The 27,427-nt window shown below is 33.5% G+C and overlaps 1 protein-coding gene across 3 annotated transcripts in view; it reads right to left on the reverse strand.

The window, feature by feature from the left end:
* RYR3 (ryanodine receptor 3) overlaps positions 1-27,427 on the reverse strand; it is a 164,034-nt gene that overhangs the window by 62,146 nt on the left and 74,461 nt on the right. For 2 of the 3 annotated variants that reach the window (XM_085549030.1, XM_085549031.1), the window contains exons 27-48: positions 27,160-27,334; positions 25,996-26,204; positions 25,359-25,543; positions 24,632-24,668; positions 24,168-24,328; positions 23,469-23,634; positions 22,525-22,611; positions 21,936-22,162; positions 20,241-21,042; positions 19,566-19,766; positions 18,969-19,071; positions 15,292-15,429; positions 10,596-10,869; positions 8,757-8,871; positions 7,435-7,567; positions 6,371-6,474; positions 4,385-4,520; positions 3,893-4,073; positions 2,772-2,877; positions 1,919-2,039; positions 1,149-1,318; positions 247-467 (exon numbers count right to left, since the gene is read on the reverse strand). In XM_085549030.1, the coding sequence (XP_085405156.1) occupies positions 247-467; positions 1,149-1,318; positions 1,919-2,039; positions 2,772-2,877; positions 3,893-4,073; positions 4,385-4,520; positions 6,371-6,474; positions 7,435-7,567; positions 8,757-8,871; positions 10,596-10,869; positions 15,292-15,429; positions 18,969-19,071; positions 19,566-19,766; positions 20,241-21,042; positions 21,936-22,162; positions 22,525-22,611; positions 23,469-23,634; positions 24,168-24,328; positions 24,632-24,668; positions 25,359-25,543; positions 25,996-26,204; positions 27,160-27,334 (4,052 nt within the window). The remainder of the gene's footprint in view (positions 1-246; positions 468-1,148; positions 1,319-1,918; positions 2,040-2,771; positions 2,878-3,892; positions 4,074-4,384; positions 4,521-6,370; positions 6,475-7,434; positions 7,568-8,756; positions 8,872-10,595; positions 10,870-15,291; positions 15,430-18,968; positions 19,072-19,565; positions 19,767-20,240; positions 21,043-21,935; positions 22,163-22,524; positions 22,612-23,468; positions 23,635-24,167; positions 24,329-24,631; positions 24,669-25,358; positions 25,544-25,995; positions 26,205-27,159; positions 27,335-27,427) is intronic. The other variant, XM_085549032.1, reaches the window with a different exon arrangement.

Consider the following 27,427-nt stretch of genomic DNA (forward strand, 5'->3'; position numbering starts at 1 on the left):
ATACATAGAAGGATAAATCACAAAGCCAATTTTTGCACCCCCTTTATGTTATTACACAACATGTATGATACCACATGACAGCAGAGTAAGGGGCGTTGTAGCCATACAGCCTGTTCACTTATTTCATGCAAGAATAAAACACTCTTCTTTCCACATTATATTTAATATATATGCATTATATATGAAAATAAAATGCACATTCTTATTTCCATACAAAAGAATCAATTTGTACATGGGTATACATACTGGCAGATAGCAAGCAGGCATTCTTCAATAGTGTCTCGTTGTGCTTTTGTAAGGGAACGTCCTTTGGATAACCTATATATTGTGTGAAGCATGGAGTCAACAAGAGAGGCATGATGTTCTGTTCCAGAAAAGAGGGGAGCACATCTTTTGAGTAATGGAAACACAGCTGAGCAAATATATCTGTTTAGTGCAAGAGCTGCTTCTGTGGTACTTAGGGAAACCTGTATGAAGTATTAACTGATAGTTAGTATCTCATGGAATAAAGGTTACTAAATAAAAATGTATAAAAACATTACAGAGGCATTTTCCTGAAATCTGCTTAGTGGCTGGATGCTAGCATAGTATTCCCAGTATATGCATGATGAACTTGAGAAAATCCAAGTCATTCACTACTCTCATTAAAACAGTTCTCTCTGAGCCAATCAAGAAAAGAGAAGGAGGAGAGAGAAAAGAGAAAAAAGAGACAAGAAATGAAAAGAGAAAAGAAGCACCTCGCTCCTTAAAACTGGTTAGGAAAAAAATCACCAAGCATTATGTAGCATTTTTCATCTCATTTTCTTCATATCTATAGAAGTATGAATTTTCAGTGTAACATGGAATGACACATGATTTGAAAGTAATCATTAGGCATATTACATAATATTCTATGCACTTAATTAATTAATGCAAGCCTTCATTAACATCCATGTTCTGTATACACTTCCAGTGGTAGGGAATTCTTATGATCAAAACTCAAGCACTACAAATGAATGATGATGTAACTGAAATGTTTGTTTGGGTTTATAGAGGGCATATATTTGCCCTTTAAAAAAAAAAAAAAAATTACTCAACATTCTATTTGTTAAATTTATTGAGTCGTTATATCTATCCACTGCACCCTATCTCCCTAGTAAAATACTTACTGTATCCAGAGAGGCAGAAGCTCTTAAATCTGGTAAAAATCCAACTTCAAGTAAGTGAAGGAGGAAGCTTTGGTCCTTAATACCATACACACGGTCCAAAAAGAGTACCATTGGCGCCTTATGATCAGGACAGAAATTTGCAGACATGTCTGGCTCATTTACAGTGCCATCTACACAAATATACAAATTGCTTTTTTAATAGCAGATAACTGACTAAACAGAAACACCAAGACAGTGAAAGACATTATTATCAGATTTCACGTCTAAAAACAAATGCTCAAAGTCACATTCTTGCTTAATTTTCTTGTATGCTGAAAAAGCAAAGAAGGTATTTACTTCAATTAAAAAAAAATACATTAGGAGTTTGTGTGTAGAGATATCATGATAAAAGAATTTAATTAATTCTTGCATACAGAGATAATTAATTGGCACCCTTTAATCTCTCTAAACAAAGGACTGGATGCTGTGGAAGTATGGAGGGGCTGTGTTCAAACTCATGTGTTCTTCCTAAAGGGTCAGCATCTCTGTAATGAGCACTAGGGTAGTGTTCCAGTATGTTATTTCATACGTTTCTACATTCTCTGCTCCACAGGACCAAGAATCAATTATATGGGAACAGGTCTAATTGATGCATATTCAATTAAAGCCTAAAGAACAGGTACCTACTTATACTCATTTCTACTAAGATTGTTCTATTTCACATCAGAAGGCTTATGTGACAACAGCTTTTTATAAAAATTGGATTAGTCTAGTAAAAAGATTGAAATTACCTTTGTTAACTGTTGACAGCTTTAGTGGTATACTTATAATCCCAACCAAATCTTCAGTTGGCACTAGAGATCGAAGGATTGATCTAATTCTAATGGCTTCTCCTTTTCCGCTTTGAATAAGCTGTTAGAAAAGATTTATCAGTTAAGAAATTTAGTACTGAATAAAACTGGATTTTTTTCCTCAAGATACTGATATCAATCTGACTTTTTTGGAAACACCATACTACTTAGGAAAAATACAAATAAATTCAATTTAATGCAGCACTATAAAGGAGTTGCAGATTTTGTGTTTTACATTATATCTTTTTCATCTTTCCTAATTTTAATGTAATTAATAATGTAATGGTATTATAAATTCCAAAGAAAGCAAAAAAGCCAATATGGCTACGCATCCTATGGACCCATCAGATAAATTGATGAAAGTGAAATGTTTTAAAAGACTCCTGCTACTTAAAGAAATATTCTTCCAATATATGCATATAATGCAGATACCATATTTCAACAGCGCACAAGAAATACACTTTTTATGGCTTTTGAGAGAAAAGTAAAGGGCCAGCTTCAGAAATGTCCCTGGCTGTGTAAATGTGCAGTGCTATTTGTTCATTTGTACTTTAATGCCATACTCATACAATTTCCCTGATCTTAAAGAAAATAACAGAGCACAAGAAATCAAGTCACTGAATTTTTATGAACAGCTTGTAGGGAACACATCTGTTTAGGCAGAGTGAAAAATGCAATAAAGTCCACCTCTTGAAGACAGAAAGCCTTTGAATAGGGAACAGCTTACTTAGACATGTACAGTTCTGTTCAAATATCACCCACATTTTCTGAGCAAGTGACAGAATGAACTTACGTGCATTTCTGGTGCACAGCGTCCAAGTAAATCTATGAGAGCAGAGTAAAATGACATGATTGCATTGCCCATGTGTACTATCTCCTCCTCCTCCTCCTCTTCATCACTAAAAGGCAATCAGCAATACCAGTGAGTAGTTGTGCTGGCCTGAGTTCATAGTTCTTCTATTAAGCAAGATACATGATTCAGAGGCTATAAATCAAATAGACACATTTCCTCGGGCTACAGATTAAAGCTTTTTTTGTATCCACAGAGCTAGGATGCAATTGAATAGTATAGTAACAAATGACTCATACCAGGCTGTCCTCTTCTTTCACATTACTGTTGCCTTCATGTCATTCCACAGTAGCCTTCTCATTTAATTTCTCCTTCAGACTTTGCTTAACTAGCATTCCACTTTGTCTAGCTCATACCTAACAAATTTAATATGACAACTTCTTGCAGGGGTAAATCTTTAATGTTCTGTGTTTGTATAATGAAGAATCACAAAATGGTGTGGGTTGGAAGGCACCTCAAGGATCATGAATCTCCAACCCACCCACCATAGGCAGGGCCACCAACCTCCACATTTAATACTAAACCAGGCTGCCCAGGGTCCCGTCCAACCTGGCTTTTAACAGCTCCAGGGATGGGGCATCCACAACCTCTCTGGGCAGCCTGTTCCAGCACCTCACTACTCTCATAGTGAAGAATGCCCCCGCGACATCCAACCTAAATCTTGCCTCCTTCAACTTAAAACCATTTCCCCTTGTCCAGCTGTTAGGCACCCTTTCAAAGAGTTGATTCTCCTCCTGTTTATAGGCTCCCTTCAGGTACTGAAAGGCTGCAATGAGGTCATCCCACAGCGTTCTCTTCTCCAGGCTGAACAAGCCCAACTCTCTCAGCCTGTCTTCACAGGAGAGGTGCTCCAGCCCTCTGTTCATCTTTGTGGCTCTCCTCTGGAACCTCTCTAACAACTCTTTTTTGTACTGGGGGCTCCAGACCTGGACACAGTATTCCAGATGGGGCCACAGAAAGGCAGAGTAGAGAGGGACTTTTAATAGGGTCCATTATCCACATACTTCTAGCCTGATTAAACCAGCAAATAATCATTTTCCAAACTAGCATTCACATTTACTTACCCTTCTCTCTTATATCCTTGTGAGGGAAGGTCACGAGTAGGATTCTCTGAAATCCGTATTGCTTCTTGCATAGCTGCCAGCAAACCATTTCCTCCTTCTCCTCTAAGCTCTGGCCCAAAGCACTCTGGTCGTCGAATAAGGAGCTTTACAACAACACTTGCATTTTCTTCAACACTTTCACCTGAAAACAAAAATGAAATCTTAGCATTCTATGTGCTTTCTTCTGGAAGGTATCTTTTAGTTTGAAGATGTCTGCATTTTTTTCCTAAATTATATATTTATAATATGTATAATATATATGATATTTTATATATATACACCATATACATATATATATATATATAATATAATGCATAAGGATATATTTTTATTATTGAAAGCAAAAAAGAAGTTTGTAACAATAATGTTATGCATTAACATCTCTCTGTCCATTTTTATATTTTTATGGATAGAAAAATAATTAAAAAACCCTTTAAATGAGATTTTACTTACTGTTAACAAAAACTGCAAATCTTAGGAATGACAGGTAACGTTCACCCTCTATTGGATTCCACCCAATATCTGGATATCCTTTAGCTAGCAATACTGGACAACTCTGCAGGCCACAACCTGCCAGGTAAGTAACAACCTACAATACAGAAGCAGACATTTAATCATGTTTGCGGAAATTAATTTCTAAAATTACTGTCAATACACATATTTTAATTTAAATAATAGGGCTTTAATGTATTAGCAGTTTCATTTGAGAAACAACCATTAGAGCTCAATATTGTGTCAGTCTTAGTTTCTAGTCCTTGCTTTAGAGGATGGCAAAAACAAGAAGTCAAACATTTCATTTCTGAAACTACCATAATTTAATACAACAATACAAAATAATAATAATAATAATACTTAATTTTGAATGTGTAAAGTAGAATAAAATAAAGAATTCAGATTTTTTCCACAATACATTAAAGAAAAACAGTTAAAATACTACTTAACTACAAAATCACATCTATAGCTATGTATGACTAACTTTTTACATTAGCAAAGTAAATGTTGCATCAGAAGCTTTCTTAGTATACGAACAGCAATTCCAATAGATAAGCAATTTTTTTTCAGAAGATTGATAACTATCATTAAACAGTTTTCCATGTGTAAAGAACCATCATGTTTTGTTAATATGTAAATGCCCAGTGCAGCATTTCTTAGCAAGAAGAGTATCTTTAAACAAGATACAATTTTGTAAAACAAGATATGTGGTAAACTGAATTTCTGAAACATGTATAAAATGTTTTCTCAATTGTTTAAAAGGAAACTTTGAGATAACAGCATAAATGTGATTTTCATTTTATTTAAAATATGTTAAGTAAATATGTATTTTATTTTAAACATGTTCTTATATAAAAGATAACATATGAACATGATTTTAGCTCTCAAGCAGATTCTGAAATTGGTAATTCAGTGACTTGCCCAGCAGTACTCTCCATGACAATCACTGGTGGTGTTCTGACAGTCACTAATGTTGTATCAAATTTGTTTAACATCTTTACTAATGATACAACAGAGTGCATGCTTGTCAAGTTTGCAGATGAAACAAAATTCAGAATTGTTCTCAGTGCTGCCTTTCTCTAATTAAGATATTCCTTTGCTCTCATATTCTTTCCATTCATATTCCTGTCATTGTCTTTTCCAAGCTTTCTCCATCACATGTCCTTTTATTTACTCTTATCAATTTTTGCCTCTCCAACTGCTGCTGATTAAATATATCACCACAACTCAGATATCCTTGCTCAATTCTACCTTCATCATGGGATTTTGCCATATTCCACACAGGTTTTCTGGATGCACTGTTATCACATTAAAAACAGTTTTCTGGTTTCTGTTTCCCACCAATGAATTAGCATGTATCCCATTTTGGTATCCCTATACCCAGTGTTCTTATTTCATCCCTATTCTCCTAAATATTCTCTTTTCTCCTAACCACTGCCAAGGACTTGAATGCTGGGTTTCATATCCTTCTGCAGCTAAGCCTAATATCCTCTACTTTTCTTCTTCATATATTTGCGCTTCTCTTCTCTGAGGTATTATGGCCAGCCCTGTAATCTCTAAGATTTATTTAGGCCATGAATTCATTTTCTTTCTATACCTTCCTCACTTCTGACTTTACCTGAATTTGTTCCTCCCTTCAAACTATGTTTCCTGACATACATTTTTCCTTTTTCATGCCTTTTTTTCTTGTATTTTTTTCTAAATGCTAACAATACTGAAAGGATACAGAAGACAGAAAAACACCTCCTACACACTTTTACTGTGATTCCCACTAAATGTAAAGCCAAAGCATGAAAAGCACTGTTCAGTTGATATTGCCTTAAGACAGAACATATCTAGAGCAAGTATTTCTGAAAATATCGTATTGAAATACTACTACTATGATCAAACTTGCCCTTTTCCTTCTGTTACAACTAAACTATTGAATAAGTCAGAATGATCACTTGCTTTATCAAGATCTGGTTCTTCCAGTGCTAGTGCAAGCTCATTGTTGTCCATTACAGAAGCTGCTGCAACATCTAGTGGTGTCGAACCTCTCATTGAAGGAAATGCTGCAGAACGACATTAATATAAAAAAATAACAATTCAATTTGCAGTAACCACAGTCATGCAGCAGAGGGCAGCAATCACACTGGATTCTAAACATATTAAGAGCATGTTATATGTAAAGCTGTTCTTCAACCAAGAACATGGTTAACTTTCAAATAGTGTTACAATAAATTCTGAAATCCTTTTCTGTCTTGCCATCTATATCCACAAACATACAGAACTACATTATTTTTAAATGCAGATAAAGAAATCATTATTAACAACATGGAAAACTATAAACAATTTTTACAACAATTTGTTTTGTCAACATTTCAGCTCTGTAACTCTCAGAAGTTGCATAAACCTATCAGTTCAATATATCTATATTCAGGTAAAAGTGTCACTTTCAAACTGCAGTGTTACCTGTCTTATTTCATGAATTTTTATTTCATTTTTGGTGTTCAATATGGCCAAATATTGTCTTACAAGTAACAGCTATGTAGAACCAAAAAATTGTAAAATCGCACACTGTCTTCTCTTATTATACCTTACTAATATAGCCATCTACGTAGCCAAGAGAAACTCCCTTGAGCTAGTACATACATGTCAAAAAGTCAAACACCCAATCAAATACCTATTCCATAATAAAAACATGAAATTCATACCAGTGTAATTAATTTTAGAGGAGAAGGGGAACAACAACAGCAAAAAAAGGAATTTATATTCATTTCCCAGATGAAAAAAATTAGCATCAAAGATGGTTAATTTAATCTTAGATTCCAAATGACAGTTATACCAAATGGAACAAATGTAGATTTATGTTAAGACCATTCAGTTTCTACTATAATTCACAAACACAAAGACGAAAGGAAAACAGAGAAGAAAGTAAAAAGAGCAATGCTTCATCACACACTTCACACTGCTACACAAATTACACAGTTATTCCTTGTCTGGGTTTTAACTATTACAGCTATACAACATACCCAACCCAACACTGCTGTTTTCCAGTAAGTAACTGAGATGCTCAAACATGGCTTTTTGGTTTTGACGGCTAATTCGACAGAAGTAGCACAGGAATCGACAACAGCTTGCCACCATCTTAGGAAAAGCGATCTGCTGAAGAAGAATGTCGGCAAAGCAGTGAAAAATGTTAATTACCAATCTGTTCAAATTTTTCTTCCCACATCCCTAACAAGGAAAGTACAGCAAAGTTACCAAGGTGATAAGCAAATGACAGTAGCTTTTGTTCTAATTCAAGAAAGGATCTTCATTTCCTTTTAACCTTTGTGTTCATTAGGCCCTTAGATTTAAAATGTTGGAAAATCATTTTGCAGGAAACTATAGAGAACACATAAGAAAGAAAAACCAAGACTCTCAACTCTCTCAAAAGCAATCTACAGACTAGTGAACATGGCTATACAAAATGGTATTACAGCAAAAAGCTCAGTCACCAAAATACCAGATCACAGCAGAATATTTTAAAACCTTATTTTATCCTCCTGTACTCATTACACTAGGAAAGCACAGTCCATAAGAAAACATCTTCTGCATTGTTCAATGAATAGGCCTTGATAATAAACACTATCTTTAATGTACAATGCTTTTTTTGATGGTTATTTTTGGGTTTTCTTACCAGATCTATTAAATTTACCAATACATATCACTTAAAGCGTCAAGTTCAGATGCAGATTTACATCCTAAAGATATCCACAAAATCAGGGAGAAAATTCATGGTTACTGAGCAGATTCTTTTTGTAAAAGCCTGACCAGCACCCTTTAGGCAAAAACAGGAATTAATTATATTTCTTTCTTTCTTGTCTCTATTATCTATCCAATTAATCTACACTATTCTACAGAATATATTCTCTAATATAAATTATAATTCAGTTCAAGAAACTGAAATTGAGCATTCAAAATGTTAACTAAGTATGCAGTTTACCATTAACAACACTTTATCTAAGATGATGCCATTTTCCGGGCAGACCTGGGCCTCCCATGTATGAACCTAACATACATATTTGATTTAAAAAAACAACAAACCTTTTAAAGTACTATTAAATAAAATACCTATAACCATTTAATTTAAATATACATATATATAAAATAATAATTCCTAGAAAACCAGTCATGTATTTTATGAACTTTTCACTTCTTTATGTTAATTACGAATCATTAAATCTAGACAAGCAATATCAGTCATATAAAGGAGATCTATTTATCTTTGGATGCATCCTCTTTAAAATCCTTATTTACTTTTGCAAAGGCTAAAGATGCAAAACTAATGATATAATTACAGTGAAATTACCTGAGATTTATCGCCTCCAAGCACATTCACCATCACATCCATAACTGTCTCATGCATGCCCAAGACTCTCATTAAGTTAGGATGCTGATAAAAAACCTTGTTGTTCATTATATCTCTGAAGTGGGAGAAAAGGCAACATCTTTAAGAATACTATTTCATTTATTAGAGATTTTAGGAATAAGTGTTCATAATAGTAATGGGATTAAAAATTCTTAGATTTCAGTATAAAATAAAATCATCTGACAAATAATTAACATTAAAATATGTTGTCATTCCTCTTTCAGAAATTCTAAATAATAGCAATCTAAACTTTTTTATTATTTAAAAATGGAATTTCTTTCTTCTTTTCTTCTCCATTTCATATTTAAATTCCTCTTACCAGCTGTTCTGTTTAAAGAAAAAATATATTCTGTTATGGTCTAAGTGGAAAAGAATATATTCTATTATGTTGTAAGTATAGAATGGAGATCAATAAATCCAAATCCAATCTTGCCTCTGCAGAAACATTGCTTAATTCATTTCCTCGGGTCATAAAGCAGAAGATACTGAAGAGACTTATTTTCCAAGGATATCAGTTAAACACCTTTCATCAACATTTCCAAAATTAAGACCATCTGAGAGAAGATGTACAATGAAATAAGAGTTCTCCGAAATAGGAATATTTTAACAATTTCATTCTGCCCACTCTCCCTTCTAGCATATTCTGGAATTCTCTATTTTTGTTTAATAATCTAGAACACAATTTTTGTGCTTTCATGGGAATACGAACTGCAGAGGAAAAAAAATCTTGCCTATTTTAAATGAACACAGATAACTGGTAAAGGAAACAGAATCATTACATATTACCTCTGGGAAGGGGACTACAGACATGCCCAGTTTAGATAAAAGTTATCCTTAAACCCATCAGAAATCTCAGTAATTTTACAAAGTCAGCAGCAGGGACAAATTAGATAATACCGTCACATACTAATTAATAAGCTGTTTGTACAAACTGCCCAATTCAAATGAAGAGACTATTGTTTTCAATCTTTACAAAAAAGAACCCTGCAATTTCTACAGGAAAATACTAAGAGCAGTGTCAGTTCCTTACAATTGTTATAAAAGAGAGAAACGGTTTGGCTCTCAATGAAAGACAAATAAACATAGCTCTTAAATGATCTTAAAACTACCATTTTCTTTTTAAATACTCTATTTTAATTTTAGGGAAATCATTTTCTGTGAAATAATTTATTTATTAATTCCAACACTGAATGTCCTAATCTTGCAATTTTTTCACGTAAGAGGAGTAATAGGCATGCACAAAACTAAATCTTCTGTGTTCAAATACATTGAGTTACCATTAATACAATTCCAACCAGATTGAAACATTTCAGATCACAATGCATTACTTTTTCTGCCTAGCTGCTTGTAAAAACTTGCCACTTACAAAGAGAGCAGCAAGTCTACTCACTTATAAATGAAAAAATGAGGTTTAATTTAGCGTGTTATTAACGCCAAAGAAGACATAAGTCATCTGTTTACTCTAGAACTGCTAAAAGATATTTATCTACTAAACATCAACAACAATAACAACAACAAAATACTCACTTCCTTCCCTCACTTGGCTTCACTGTTATAAAAACAGTCCACTTTCTTTAGGTGAGAAGATACTTTGGTTCATAGAAAAAAAGTTTGACACAGTTTATGCTGATAGTGAGATCAGTTGGAGCCATACTAAAAATTTCTAATACACCTCAGCATTTCATTACAGCAATGATTTTCATCCAGGATCTAAAGCAGACAGATTTACTAGTATAGTAGAAAGCATTATTAAAAAATGAAATGATGTTAATTGCATACCCCAATCCATTAATCATTAGCAATTCCTCTTCTTTTCCCATTCTGACACTGAGAAGAGAGCGAATCTGGCCCAGTGCAGCAAGCAGATTAATGGTATCCTTCACAGAGGCAGCACTAATAGTGTATGCTTTCCTCAGAGCTTGAAGTAGCTCACCAATGCTATCATATTGCCTACGCAGGAGAGTGTACATAATCCGAACCAATTCTGGATCTTGAATCTGATCTTCTTGGGACCAGCGCACCATAGTCTGGGAAATGAGCTCCTTCAGTGTAGCTAAAATATTAAAATACAAACAATGTTACCAGCAACTACAAACACAAAAACTCAAAAACATACATTACAGTAAAGTATCAGATAACAGTAGGCAATAAGGCAGTTTCAAGAAAGCGAAAGAATATTAGCAGAATAAAATTTCCAACAGGAAAAATAATGTTGGATCTTTCAAGGTAAGTCTGATGCTCCTGAGAGATGTAAAATAAACTTAAACATAGAGTCCAAGATAATACATCACTGTTAACAATGAAAACTTCTTGGCTTATCACAACCCCAGAAATCATATCCTAAACTAATTATTTTTATATTTCATTTATATATTAATATTTATAAAACAGCTCTAATTGCAGATATTTTTCTATTGCCATTTGTCATAAGAACTAACTCTTATGTCATTTTATATTGTCAAGGAAACAATGTATTTTTGATGAGCATCAGTCTAGGTTTGGAATACACACACTGATAAAGAAATTTTCAGTGAAGATTTCATTGTCTGACAAGTATGCTTCCAGCTATCCTAGAAATATTCATTAAATTAAGCTCAGCCAGATAATTAGCTCTGCCAGAAGGGGAAGAATGTGTCTGTTCTAAATTTACAGAACTGATGAAAAAAAAAAAAAAAAAAAAAGAGAATGAGACAACCTCCTTCCCCAAACATGGCCAAGATGAGATGCCTTGTGAAGTTTTTGTGATTTGTGCATTTAATGAATATTTAGCTATTTTGTTGTTCAAACAAGAGATCTCCACTGTCTTCAGAAGATGACAACCTATCTGAAAACATCTCAGAATTGTATGATGATACATTATGTACTAAAAGGAGAGGGAAACTGACTTAAAAAAAGGAATTTAAACTGTACTTCCCATCTATTTTGGGAAGTCACTATCACATGGGATTATATTTTCTAAAAATTTGAACTATTTTGAAGCACACAGTCCATATTACTTGGAGCAGTTCTATCTTGGATACATTTTCTATGCAATGACAGTGAAAACAATCTTTGTAAGCCCGGAGTTCAGGGACTTTACTTGAAAACTAAAAACATGTTCCCATTCTTATTATAAAAAATGTTCACTGTCTATACTAAGTGGAAGAGGATATCTCTACACTCACTATTTTTCCTCTCTTACTACTTGCTTAACAATGTATTAATAGAAAGCTATCATTAGTTCTCCAAAGTTGTTACAAAAACAGGGTGTGGGAGTCAGATTCTATTGAGGCAGTTCTATTACTAAGGGCAATCCATGAATAAAAATATAACACAAGCATTTTTTTAAAAACACTAATTTTCTTCAATCAAGGCAGTTTCTTCATTCAGTACGATGGCATATTGTCCTAATCACTGCACTAAATTCTACTCCCCTAGAGTAACTAACACCTTCCAAGAACTTTGCAACTCATTGAATGTTACACATTTCAGGTTACATAATAAACGTTACAAAAGATTATAAGGAATAACAATGAAAGCAAGAAATATTTTACTCAAAATAATGTAGCATATAGGATTTAGCTATGGTGAGGAAAAATATCATTTGATTCTACCTGAACAGATGTTTTCCAGTTTAGCTGCAAAAGCATTTGCACTTAGTCAAGTATTACTGCAATTTTACACACTTGAGTTAACCATGAGATATTTTCACATTATAATTTTTAGTACAAACGTAAGATTTCACAGGAAACACATTCATGTGTAATGAACAAATATAAAACAAATGGTTTCCTTGAATTTTCTGCGCAAAGGTAGCCACACATAAGCACAACTGTCCTGTATTTTTCATACTTTCTCTAGTTTTGGTAAGGTTTTCTATAAAAAGTGTTAATGCCTTGGAAGTCCTATCAACATAAATGACAATAATTAGTTGCTTATGATATAGCTTGCTTTAAAAATATATTTTACAAATTTATCATTAACACTAGTTTGAAGTGCTGGCATTCGTCTTTCTACCTGAGAGCTGAAATGAACACATGATTAGAGAAAAGGAAAAAAAAATTCCTTCCACATGCCTTAATTAGGAATACTCATACCCTAAATATACATGATCAGATGGTCAAGGACAGAAAGTTTCAGCCTTAGCAATATGTACATGCAGTCCACACCACTTCTCCATTTATGCGCATAAAAATATTGGGATACCTCATGTCCTTATTTCTTTTCACTTTCTCAATTTCAAATTTCCTGGTGCGGAGAGGAGGGACAGAGGGGAAGATGACAGAAGTTCAAATGTGGATTACATAATTCAGTTTTCAGCTACTTCCTTACGGTTTTCCATCACCCTTTCAGTGACTTCAATATGCATATGAATATCCACATACACTAATGTTATGCATTATTTGAAGAAGTGCCTCCAACCTGAAGAGATTACCTGAAACTTCTAGAAATACTGAATACATCTATAAAAACAGGTCCTGTAGTATCACTTGTCCAACTTGCATTTCTAATGATTCAAGGCCCGAGAATGTATTAAATACATAAACCTGTTGTTTCAGAAAGCAAACACCGCATTCCCCTGGGCTTTAAAGACTGAACAGGCAGATCATGTAACAGATGTTCTGAGTTACAAAACAGCTTTATTGTCAAATCTTACACAACTCTCAATGGAATAATTGTCTGAAATGAAATTAATGGTCCAGAGTATGTACAAAGATCTATTATCAAATTTTAAGTAGAAAAGAAGCACCTTCTAGCATTGTTAATTGAAAGACCAATCTCAAGTCATTTGCACAATTCTGCACATGATATTTATTGGATATTACAGAAACTTAGAGCTGGTAAAAAAATAAAATCTTAACTGAAAAAGGCAAGTATCAAGCAGCAAAAACTTTCATTGTAATGGAAGAACTCATTACTCACCATCCATAGCCACTACTTAAATAAACATTGAAAACAAGAAAACCAAAAACTGACATAGAGATTCGTACCATATATAAAATACGTCAGAGGTAAAGAGTAGGAGTGAAAGTCAAATGACTTGCTCAAAGCACCTAAAAAAGCCCACTTAGACAGTAGAGAGGGATGTTAAAAGAGCTATCTTGACAACTGAAGAATAGGGCATGAGTATATACATCTAAAGAAATACAGTTCAGAATAATAAGTCTGTGAATAATAATAAGTGTTTCAGAATGTATCTGCACATGCATGTATGTGTCGGTGTGCGCACATACCCTAAGGCATGGGAATAAATATATACACTTCTTTTACTACAGTTTCTTCCATGCCAGCAACAGAATCAACCACAGTAAACAATTTACTAGAAAGAAGCAGAGACAAAAGAAAAAGGTATTTTCAAAATGGAACATAAAATATTGCAAAGATAAAATAACGACAAACTGCTAATCTACTGAAGCAAACAAACATGAGATAACTTCAGCATGTAGGGCATTCCTATCTGCAACTTGTAAAAACCAAACAAACAAAAAAATAAAAACAACCAGCTCCACTTTTGCTCCCAAGCAGCAAGTTAGTTGAATCAACTTCTGTAATAAACACTAGCAGAAAGTTATCTGGACCATTTCTTTTATTTCAATGCTTCCTTTAATTAAAAGCAATGCATCTTTGAGACATTATTAATATATGCAATAGGCTATTTTCAGCTTTTTATCACTAAATCGACTGCATGCAGTTACAAATTCTCTAGTTAATACAAAACATTATTCTTCACATTTGTTTACCAACTAAATAACATTCTTTCAAGCATTCAGTCTGGCTGAATAACTTTCCAAAAAAAAAAGTCCATACAGTGCTGTGCTTTTTACCTGTGGCTTGGACAGTGTTGCTATTGTACCAGTGTTTTGGCTGTGGCTGAGTAGTGCTAGCACAATGTAAAAAGGCTGTGTCTACAACTCCCTCCCCACAAAAAGGCCAATAGGTTGAAGGTGAGCAAGATTTGGGGATGGGAGAGAAAAAGCTAGGGACAGCAGATCTAAAGTGACATATCATTCTGTATCATTTCATGCTCAGCAATACGTGATTCAGATACAATTTCCTTTTTTCTTTCCGTGGGAACTAACTTGAATTCAAGAATAAAAACATTGGACTTTCAAACTTTGCAGTTTTCTTTTAGTAATGCATACTAAACATATGAGTATGTTATGAATTAACCTATGTATCACATGTGTCAACACCCATCAACATTCACAGTGCTTTGCAGGATGTAGTGCGAAGGCTTTTTAAGAAAAAAGTTCATTAACCTATCCGCTTGGTGCCATTCAACAAAGCTGTGACTGGTCTACAGGTGGAATCTCTGATATGCATATCTAATGCATTCAATATGTAGAATACTTGTTCTAATAGGTAAAAGGAAGATAAAGAGGCAGTCTCCTTCTTCAGTACACTACGAAATTTAATTAGCAGATGAATTCATGTTAATCACATAACACTTCCAACACTTGCATCACAGAAATATGTATACAGAAATAAAACTTACTAGGGGATTTATCTTCTTCTTCCCTGGGCTCTATTTTTTCTGGTTTTGGTGGACCTTTGATTTTGTATATTAATGAACGAAGTTTGCCAGTCAAGGAAGAATCTTCTTCTTCCTCTTCTTCCTCTTCTAGTGGAATACCTTAGCAGATAATAAAAATAAGAAGAAAAAATTATTAACATTTGAAGATGAACTCTTTTAATATTTCCAAACTACAAAGTATTTACAGGGCAAGTCTTTAACCAGGAAGTTTCATATAGGAAAAAAATGTGTTAAGCCCAGCAACTTTAAGATGTTAGCTACAGAAGCATCTCTCAAAAATAAATCATGTTTATTTCAGTACACAAACTTCTTAAATCCAGATTTATATTATTTAAAGAGATGGTAAGTGTCTTTTTGACTACTGTGTCAAAAGTAAATTACTTTCGACTCAGATTCATGTTTGATTAAATATGTGACTCATTATTTCATAACGTATAATGTAAGCTAAAGAAACATATGACTATATCTGACAATACAGTAAAACTTTTGAGATATTTAGAAATCATAAGTAAACTTATTAACTGACATTAAAACTGATAAAGAGAAGATGTTTGGAGATGTTGTACTAGCAATAAAGAATTTTTCTTGAAAAATATACACAATGAAATGTATCAGAAGGGATACTTTTTTTTTCAAGTAGTTCATTACAGTTAACTTCACTGTTTCACAACCAAAGTATTTTCAAATACTTCACACCACTTAATGATGATCTGTTACCACGTGTTACAGTCAGAAGCCCCTAAGCAAGTTTTCTTCAGACAAGAGCTAACTATTTTAACCCCCCTGCCATGGTCAGGGTCACCAACCACTAGACAAGGCTGCCCAGAACCAAATTCAGTCTGACCCTGAATGCCTCCAGGGATGGGGCATACACAGCCTCTCTGGACATCCTGTTCCAGTGCATCACAACCCTCTGTGTGACAAACTACCTCCTAATATCTAACTAAACCTCACCTGTATTAGTTTAAAACCATCTCCCTTGCCCTATTACTATCAACCCATGCAGAGAATCACTCCTCCTCCTGTTTATAAGCTCCTTTCAACTACTGGAAGGCCACAATGAGGTCTCCCTGAAGTCCTCCCCAAACAAAACAAGCACATTTCCCTCAGCCTTTCTTAATAGAAGTGATTCAGCCCTCTGGTCATCTAGTAGCCCTCCTCTGGACCCATCTCTAGAGCTCTGCCTTCTTCTTGTACTGCGGACCCAGGCTTGGATGCAGTTCTCCAGATAGCACTTCACAAGAGCTGAGTAGAGGGGGACAGAGTTAAGACAACATCAAGAGTGGAGAAAGCAGCATCCTATTTACTGCTCCATTCAGATGTCATTCATTCTCCATCTTCTATGAGATGCAACCCGTTCAGAAACTGTTTTGCTAGTTTTGCTTTTGGTTAATCACTTAACTCAAGTGGTAGAGGTCTATGCACTAGGAACAAATAATTCTAACCCAGAAAATGAACCAGCTAAGAGTAAAATTGATGTTATACAATACAATCTGCTTTAAATTTGTTTACAACCAAGAGATTATACACAAAAATTATGACACAAGATTATTATTTTGCTGGCAGCTTTAATCACTCACAGTTATGACATACAAGGATTAAGACTGCCTGAGTAACTTTAATTCAGACTATTTGTGTATATTTGCTATGATGAAGCCTTTAATTTCTTGATTACATACATATTTTCCCATTTAGGCTGCAAAGTTTACTTAGTATTAAAAATCTGTTTAAATATTCCAAGCACAACTCATATTCAGTTTTATCTGCAGCTGTGACAGCTCTGTACTGATTTTCAGAACTAAGCCAGGATGCAGATTTATGGAGTATTTACCATATCCCATTTTCCATGGGGTAACCCCTTCTGATAAATCTGTACAAAGTCATGAACATGGTTCTGTTTAGGATCCAGAAGATCTTTATAGTATTTTAATTGCTGGACTACTTTCTCATGTCCTTCAACATATAAATTAATAAAGCAGTGAACAAAACTACACCTCTAAAATACTATCAGCAACAAGACTTCACAGTATCGAGGAAGATATTTCCAGCTAAGGTGGGATCTCAATAATCTTCATCCTGGAGTCCTCAGAGAACTCTTTAATGCCAAATATCTTTGAAAACCAGAAGCATGCTCAAGTGCTAACTGAACAATGAAGACCACATTATCTTAACTAAAATTGGGAGAATGCAGAGTAGCTGAAAGGATATGGACCTTTAATGTTTGTAAGAAAAATGCTGGAATCAAAGAAACAAAGTTTCTGATAAACACTTAAAAGAAAGGATCAGAGACAATCAACACAGGATTGTCAAGAGCAAATCACATTACACTAACCCAATTTCCACCCATAACATAGTTTGCCTTACAGACACAAATCTTAGTATCATCCCACACAACATCCTCATACAGAATCTGATGAAACACAAACTACATACTGACCCATTTTATGTTGGGTTCTAGGCTAGATGAAATAAAGTAATTAGCTGATCACAAATTCACAGCTAGAGGGTTGCTGGAGATTTTAACAGCGTACCCAGAAATATGATCACAAGAATAAGCTTTAGCAATACAAGCACAGAATCATGGGACTCATTACAGCTACTAACAGTAATCACAAACTGTTTATTATATGTCACTAAAATAATATAACACCACAAACTGAGTAAAACTGGTTTTAGGGATAATGAGTAAAGAAAGATCTTGCAGACTGTATCAGCAAAAATTTAAAAATGATCTCAAGAAAATCAAGGAAGTAGGAGAAAGAACGTACTAAAATTATCATGTTCTTCCTAGTGAAGAACTTTAAATGCTGTCAACTCACTCTAATGACAGTGTTCTCTTCTTCTTGAACAAGATTTGTGCCATGAACCACAGGACCATGAAAGGTGCTGGAAGAATAACCATAATGCCAAGAAGATACATATGATCTATCTTCTGAGTATATAAATTTTATCTGCATGTTTATTGGGAATGGGCAGTAGTAACTGACTGACTTGACTATAAATGCTTGTGTCTTGGTAAATGGAATAGCAGTCCCATGACTGCCTTAATTAGGCTAAGATCTCAATGGACTAATGAAACAGTTTGAGCATCATATATAAAATTTAATCAATTGAAATTGTACAGAATATTTTATTTAGTTCACCCTTCCATATACCCTAAGGAAATTCAGGTTCAGTCTCTGGAGGAAAAGCAGGTAACTCATACTGTAAGCTTCACTCCAATAGTGTCTTATAATGGATATTTTGAATTTAATTCACCACTGAGAAGTTTCACTGCCATAATTAGTTCCTTTTATCTACTTCCACGTGTACACACATATAAATCTATGTCTATATAAATCTTTTAAGGTAACCCAATCTTCGTTGGATGCTTTTTGCCAATTAAGTCTAAAACCAACATATTAACAGAAAAATACCAGATAAGATTAAATAGATACATAACAATGAAGCTTGAAACAATGTCACAGACTTTCTGTATTTTTTTGGTAGCATATAACAAAAGTTTTTCAGAAAACAATAAATCAGCATGTAGACAGAAATATATTTTCAAGAAAAAGAGGATAAAAAAAGAGAGAGGGAGGGAGGAAGAGAGGAAGCATTTTTATTTTCTAACTTATCTGATGCACCTTGTTACTCACCACAGTGAATTAGAAGATCATCATGGAAGTCATATAGTTCATCCCGAATCTCCTCTGGACAAGGACAATCCTCTCCCAGTTGAAAATTCAGCAGCATATTAATCTTTAAGGGTATTTAAATATGTTAAAGGTACTGAGCCTAAAACACATCCTACTATATTGCCATGCTTGAATCAGCATAAAACATAAAATTTTAACACACATTAATGAAAATATTATAGCAACATTCCTTTGTAATTTTTAGGTATGACTGTCATAAAACTACAGCATACTTAATAATAAAGCTATTTCCTGAACACAGAAAATAAATACATAGCAACATAACTTATAAACTTATCTTTTATAACTTCCTGAATCATACTCCCCCTGCACTGGATGAAAATGTTCTAATTGTGTATGCTCCTTAGAAACCCAACGCCAATTCATGGTATAGAGCATGATTTCTAGAGGACTGGTATAAGCATTTTGACATTCAGAATCTGGTGGCATCTTAATAAGTTCCAAATTCAGTTCTGGTTCTGTAGTAGCTCCCATGGCAGTATAGAAGTCAGAAATCATTACACTACTATTTAGATTCTGTCATTTAATTAATATTACCTGTTCTTGTGGAGGAGATCGAAATTCCTTAGTCTTCTTGGCAGTCAAAGCAGCAGACATGTTCAGGGCTTGCATAAGCTCATTATACCTGTACTTTTGGTTATATTGCAATTTTGATACATAGTGATCTGCAAACGATACAATTGCTTCCACTCTATGTTGCAGCTCACAGTCACAGAAATAATTGAGTAAGTGGCACATCTGGAGTAGAAAAAAACAGATAAATTCAACAGTTTAACATATTAAACTCTAATTGAGTAATAAGCTATAGCAGAAATTATGCACTGCAACAGGTGGTTAAAATCATTTTTTTTTTTCCTAAGTTTTTCCTTTGATAGAGTAACGGTGAAAAATGCAAATAGTTTTATTAAGCTAATCAATAAAACTGTTGCATTCACACTGTTTCACTTTATGCTCTCATAACATAAATATTAATTATCTTTTAAAATGCATGTATTAAATAAATAAATATTTGAGCACCTATTCTAAGTATGAGGACACTGCATAGAAAAAATTGCATAATTATCAAATTCGGTTATTAAGGGAAAGGCATAAGGCAGATAGGAATAAAGACAGCCAAGATTCCAAAATTTTCAAAATGAAGAACAGACAAAGTACTACCTTTCTTTTATCAATATTAATAGTATATATAATACGTTTACATTAAATGGTCACCTGAAGCTTAACAGATTCTGGTAATCTTGTCTGCAATAAGCCCTTTGTAGGAGCTTTTGTTTCTTTTACTGCCTTTTCTCCAGCTTCTACAGCTTTTTCTTCAACTTGTGTAACTTCTTCCTTCTCTGTCCTCTCTTCTGTTTCTTCCTTGTGATCTCCGAAGACATTGGGATCAATGAGTATTAACACCTGCTTCACATCATCATCATCAAAAACTCCCATTATAAGCAATGTTGCTATGAGTTTAAGAACAGGAACAAACTGGAATGCAATATGTCCTCCAACAGGATCTCGTATATGAGAACCACTACATTGTACTGCCTCTGTCAGCATACTTATAGCTTTGGATTTAAGTGTGTCAAGGGGAATTTCTGGACTGGATGTCTGATGATCTTCAGAGGTCACAATAAAGCAAGGAGTAGAAAAATTGAAGCTTGGTTTGAGACAAGTGCTAAGCCCTACTCCAGGTAAACCATGCTTCTTTGTCTCATCAGGATATAATTTAATAGTTCGAGTTTCCTCTGTAACTGGAATGATAAATTCATTGTTCATCATGAGCTTGGCTTGCTTGGCATGGTCCAAATGAATACTAATGAGCAAGTCATAGAATCCAGAACGTAGGAGTCCAGGTAAATACTGATTATCTATTGTGTAAAATAACTGAGATATATCTACATGGCTACAAAGTGCATAAGCAACTCTAGTGTTACCTAGAGCACAAACTGAGCTATAAAGTTTTAAAGTATGATAGTGAAACTTCATCAAATCTTCTTGTTCGCATAGTTCCAAAATATCAACACATCTGTTATGCAAAAAAGAAAAGAAGACACATCAATTTCATAAATTATTTTTTTTAAGTTCATAATCTGTGCACATTTTAACCTGTTCTAGTTTAAACCATTACAAATGATTTTAACAAACCTTATCATGTGAATCCCATAGCAAATACAGTAATATTTTAATGAGATTATTTAAAATTAACACTGCACTAAAAAGGATGAAAAGATCTGTGATAGAGAAGCTTCTTTGGAAGCTACAGTAAATCATGTCTTTATTTTTAAAAGTCATGTTTTCAGAATGTAAAGCTCTAGATTTTATTTCATTTTTCAATGAAGCACAGTATTAATGTTATTATTTACTCTTTTCCTGAATTTATTTTCATTAATGATGAAACTGACTATTAATTCACAAAACTTAAATCTATAGCTTTTAAACTGTCTTTTCTGTTTCACTTTTGTTCATTCATAGGTTGATTTATCATTAGTTACAATATTTGATATTTTAATACATATTTATTATCATCACTGAAGACAAAATATAAGGCAGTCAGGATCTTGTCAGTAAGAGCAAAAAAAGTTAATTCGCGTAAAATCAAAGCATATGAAACAGAAATATATCACACAGTTTTAACATATAAACAACTAGAAGAATTGTATTTGAATGTTGTTATATTTTTCAGTCTTACAATATCTTTAAGCTTAATCTCTGAGATTAAAAACAGAATATGTTAAATTTTAAAGGAAATCAAGTAGTTATGTTTTCCCTTATTTATGTAAATGTCATCACATAGCATTAAAATTGTCTGGACTCTTTTACCTACTTAGAATTCATAAATACTATTCAATGGGAGATAAGATGACAAACTGACCAACTCCAGTCTCAACATCCTCCAACTTTGGTCCCTTGGAAATGTACCTGTTTTCCTCTGGGATGTGAAGTGCCATCATCTGCAGGGGTTCCAAACATTGCACAACCCAGCCATGACGTTCACTGACGCGCTCTGTTTCTACTTTTAGAAAGCTGTTAGGCATCCTACTCCATAAAACAGGTGTAATTGTTTGCACATCAAGTCGAGGGGGACACTGAGGAACAGGATTTCTTTCCTCACTTTTAAAAATTGCTGCTGATAAAGGCATGGTATTCTGAAACAAAGTGTATTAGAATTATTTTTGCAACATTTAATGTGAATTAACTTACATCAAAATGTAAAGTAATTTATTAATAGCTAAGAACCCACAGAAATATGAGTTATTGTAACAAGAATATTTTAAAAACTGGCAATATTGTGCTCTCCCAAACACCTTCATTTTACTGTTACAAATACAGCTTAAATTTATGAGCAACTACCGTCATGAAAGTATTAAGTATAAAAAAGTAATTTGTTTACATTTTATTCAAGTGAAAAGTCTTGTCAAAAATTCAATCTTCCTAAACAAATTCAATCCAGCTGGAATTTCTGTGGAAACAGATTTAAAAGAGCATCTTTAAAGAATATAGTTAATACCTTTAATTTACCAAGTTCAAACTGAATTAAGTTAGTGCTTGTAGGCTGTACAAAAGCTGCAGGGAAAAGCTTCGTGTTTGGTTCAACCTAGAAAAAAAAATGAGATTAAAAAATTAGAATGGCAATAATAATCTTCTCCCCAGATATGATATTAAATAAATACTTTGTAGTTTATATTTTATTATCAAGTAATTGCAGACACTGTATTGAAATGACAGTCAGTGTCTACCTGCAATTTATCTCTAATACTGTAAAAATTTTGCTGAGTTATGTTTACAGACCCACCAAACTTACAGGCAGGCATCACCATTTTCAATAACAGGCCTACAACATGAGTTTTTCTAAGACAACAGGTTGATTTACTTAAATTATAACCAAATTCAACACTTGCATTCTAAAATGGCTCTCAAAAATCCAGATACTTCACAACTAATTACTGTGCCTCTAATTCTAAGAAATGCACTCATAATAAAGACTGATGGTAGAACACTATACATCTTCTAGCACTCTTCCACATTTTATGCTGGACAAAAATATTTCACTATAAATAAAACTTGTAAGCAAATTTTGAATAAAGACAATATCAGAAGGAGATAACGGTGAGTGAATCATTTTATGAAGATGGCACAAGTCTTAATGCAATATTAAAATCAGTTAATTATTGTGATTTTTAAAAATTATTTGATTTTCAGGTTCAGCATTTGTATCCAATCTTAAGGATTACAATGTATCACACTGAATCACAGTGCTGCAGATATAAAAATGTTTGGTTGCTGGATATCTTTGTTTTGAGAATCTTAATTTCACCACTGTACAATATATGAAACTATGTTATTGTAGCATGACTGGTGCTCACTTAAGACTTCTAAACAAGAAAAAGGAATCTTTATAATAGCATCAAAATTATCAACTTCATAGATGACTTCCTGAAAATTTGATAATACCTGATAACAAGTGCCAAGCTCTTTTCCATTGGCAGTGAATGACAACATTCCAGTAGCCAGGTCAACAAAGCATCCAATTTCTAAATCAACATTACTGCGACCTGATCTCTGAGAATTAGCAGATATATCTCCTCCCCAAACCATATAGCAATTACTGCGCTTCACACTGCAGGAACAAGAAAAAAAGACAACAAATCACAGTTCACTCTGAACCTGACAGTATTCATGAAGATGTACTTTTCTTTGAAGTAACAGAGATACTTAAATGTGCTCGTGCTACTATTAGCCTTATTTTCTAATTATTATTTTCCATCTTTTTATTGCAAGCCTCTTGAGAAAGGTATCATATCATACTGACAAATTGCATTTTTCTTCCCTTTTCTAAAATTAAGGAAATTATCATATTTCTACTTTCTTAGGTAAAATACAGTAAAAGTTTCATCCATAACAATCAAGTGTGGTTGTTAGAAGAAAAAAAATCCCAATACATTTTCCAAACAGAATTTTAAAGGTAAAACACTCCCTTTAAGTCTGAGTAAAACACATTTGTATACAAATGAACATAGAACAGTTCTACTCCATAACTGATATTATTATTAGTTTAAATAAATGCTCAGAATGTAATCAAGCTTGTGAATATTTCACTTTGAATAACTATATAAAAATACAATTTTTAATAAGCAGCAAATAAATTTATACCTTTCATGAACCCTGCCTCTCTCATCTCCTAAAGTAACCGTCACTGTACAGTTTTTATTTATGTCAAAATTCTCACTGTAAAAATGATAGTCTGGTGTTACCCAGCCAACCCAGACAGAGGATGGGTCTTGGCCAGCAAATATCCGCAAGGAATAAAAATACTGAAAAGAGGAAAAGAACACATTAGTAATTAAAACTAAGTTATTTTCTGAAGAAGTAGTCAAATAATGATGTAAAAATTCAATGTACAACTTTTAATACAGATTTTTCAAAATAAATAGCTTCTAATATTAGATTGAGACAGTGAAGTTTATGCCTCAAGTCATAGAATTCTAGGTGTTACTTATGCAGATTGTTATAGCAGATAAAGGTTTCTTTCAACAGATCAACAGCTAAGGAACATGATACGACTACTACATCTTCTTCAGAAAGCAAGAACTAAGCTTCTCAGTATGATTACTCACTGTAGTAGAAGAAGAAGGAAATTCTTGGCTGTGTTTTCTAAAGATAGAGGAAAATCAGTAATTAGTTAAATGAATAAAACAGAAGTAAAATAAATACTAGCTCACATTATTAAACTAAGTATACTTACAAGCTAACTCATGCTTACTAGGCATTGAATAGAGCAAATTAAACATGAAAAGATTTTACAGGCTATGTACCTTGACCCATAATATGTTGCTGCAGTTAAGGTGGAGAATTAAGTTTCAAAGGTCCTGAACTTGGCAATGACTGGTATGTTAAAAAATCTCTCTCACAATCTTTTTTTCTTTGCATGGGAAGAAAATTTCACTTTTCCAATAACAAGCTATAAACTATCAGGAAGATAAACAGGTATCCATTGGGAATGGGATTCTCAGTTAGTTTTCCAAATTACATAAACACTTTGCAAATCCCAGTGATTTCAGAAGGATGGCAGATGCTCAGCAATGAATGACTGTAAGATTTATGATGCACCTTTCCAGAAAAGATTCCCTGATGTTATCTATGTGTATCAATCTGTACTGAATTTGTTACAAAGCTATTAAAACTACCATGAACAAAAAAATCTCAGTAATATACATCCTATATATGTACTGAGTGCAAAAGCTAAAACAAAATCCTGAATGTACAATATTGAAGAACAAAGTAGAGCATTAGATTTACACAAAGAGCATGAAATAGGATAACTAAAAAAGCGTAAGTCTATACCGTTTTTGAAGAGCATCAGATGAGGCATTTTCCACACCCATGCCAAAGTTGAATGATGAACGGAACTCAATGGGCATACTCAAACGGCAATATATCATATCAGAATTGCTGTTTTGTGTACCAAATGTTTTGTGAGTAACTTTTAAACGAGGTGGACTCTCAATGGTTCCATCAATTCTCCATATCTAAATGAAATGAATCATTTTAACAAAATACTGTTCCAAGAAACACACTGATAATGTATGCAAATAGCAGATGAGATAACTGAAAGAGCTAAGCTAAATTTTTTTTTAATGAATTCAGAACTTTGCTCTTAAACCACAACATAAGCTTGGAGAAAAAGATATGTTCCATCTAAATTGACTACTAATTATTCTCAAATTGTTCTATACAACACTTTCAAAAAGAAAAAATAAAATAGCTTTTATTATATTAAGTCACATACTTACATCTGTATGAATAGCAATGCTACCATAAATGAATTTTTTATAAAGATCATCTGAAATTATCTAATGTGAGTTAGTAGATTTTAATGTCAAACTATCTGATGACAACATTATTATTACTAAGGATTTAATGCCTCAGCTTGCTAAACAAGCAGTTGATAAACAGCTGCCTCTCTAACAAGTAACGTTACCTGTATGTGAGGATGATTTTTTGGTACGTTAACAAATGTTGGTAAGCGTTTACTAAACCACATAGCAACATCTCGGTTCATGTTCACTGCAAAAGGTTCAAAACCTTCTTGAAGGCCACACATGGTATAATATTTGAAAGTACTAGCATCCATTCCAAGGTTCATACGACCAATCTGGGATAGACCCAGTGAGCAAATTGGAACAAAACCTAATGTAATGACACAAAAAGAAAAAAAACGAAGCACACAAAAAGTTATTTGAGAACACAAATATACTATTTTGAATGTATCTGATGTGAACTGAATTATAGCTCCCACAAGAAATGCACAGAAAATGATGACACTAGCAAGGATTTAAAGCTACCTTAAGTATTAAGGACTGAGCTCAACACAATTCAACAGAAGCCCAAGTACCCTGGTAGTGAATGGACATTGCATGCACCCTGACATTTATTCAAACAGTAAAGCATTTTAACAGTTGTTATTACTAAGATCTGACATGTGTCAAAGATGAAAAAAATGTCAAGACGTAGCTTCTTAAGCAATCAAATCTAAAATAAAAAGGTTTGCTCAAGTAAGTTATTCATTTATTAGAAGGATCAGTTATATTTGTCATTATTTTTAGGCCAATAAACCAGTCTTTTATGCAATGAAATGGACACCAGAATCCAAACTTCACTAGACAGAAGTTATTAATGAATGTAATGATCTCTTATGACACTGAATTTCCAAATGGACTTCAAGATAAGACTGAATTATTCAATAAAGTTTTAAAATTTGTTTTGTCATCAGCGTCTATAAATTTCTGGCCTATCTTAATCCTTCCATTGTTCATGTTGGACAAATACAGATTTCTTTAACGCTGGTACTTTTTATGACCAAACATTTTCTGTTTCCAATTAGCAGACAGTATCATTAAAAATACAATGCTGTTGAACAGTTTTTTCCATCTCTAATAACACAGAACTCAGAGCAACTTCAGTTAAAAGCCAACAATTCCATCTGTACTACAAATTCTTTCTCCTACACTACAACCTTATGCCTTCAGAGACAATCAGGTACTGGAAGACATAAGCTCTCCTCTGAGTCTTCTCCTATCTAGTCTGAAGACTAGTTTTTTTCTGATTTTTCTTCATAACCATGCAAATATAAAGAGAAAATTACCACTTTCTATTCCAAAGTCAGCAAATGCAAGTTCTGAGCCTTTACTGGTTATAAGCAACTCTCCATTTAGAGTAAAGATAATTGATTTGTCCTCCAAGTTTATCATGCAGCCAACCACATCTCCTGGTTGCCAACTCCGTCCAAAGAACCCACTGCCTTGATGCCAACGCTGGCCCTAAAAGAAGAAGAAAAAAAAAAAAAAGAAAAAAGAAAAAAAAAAAAAAAAGACAATCAGATAAATAAACAACATGCTAAAATTGAAAAAATA

The sequence above is a fragment of the Coturnix japonica genome, chromosome 5 (assembly GCF_054131305.1).
Source record: "Coturnix japonica strain WE chromosome 5, WE-NBRP24, whole genome shotgun sequence".
NCBI lineage: Eukaryota > Metazoa > Chordata > Aves > Galliformes > Phasianidae > Coturnix > Coturnix japonica.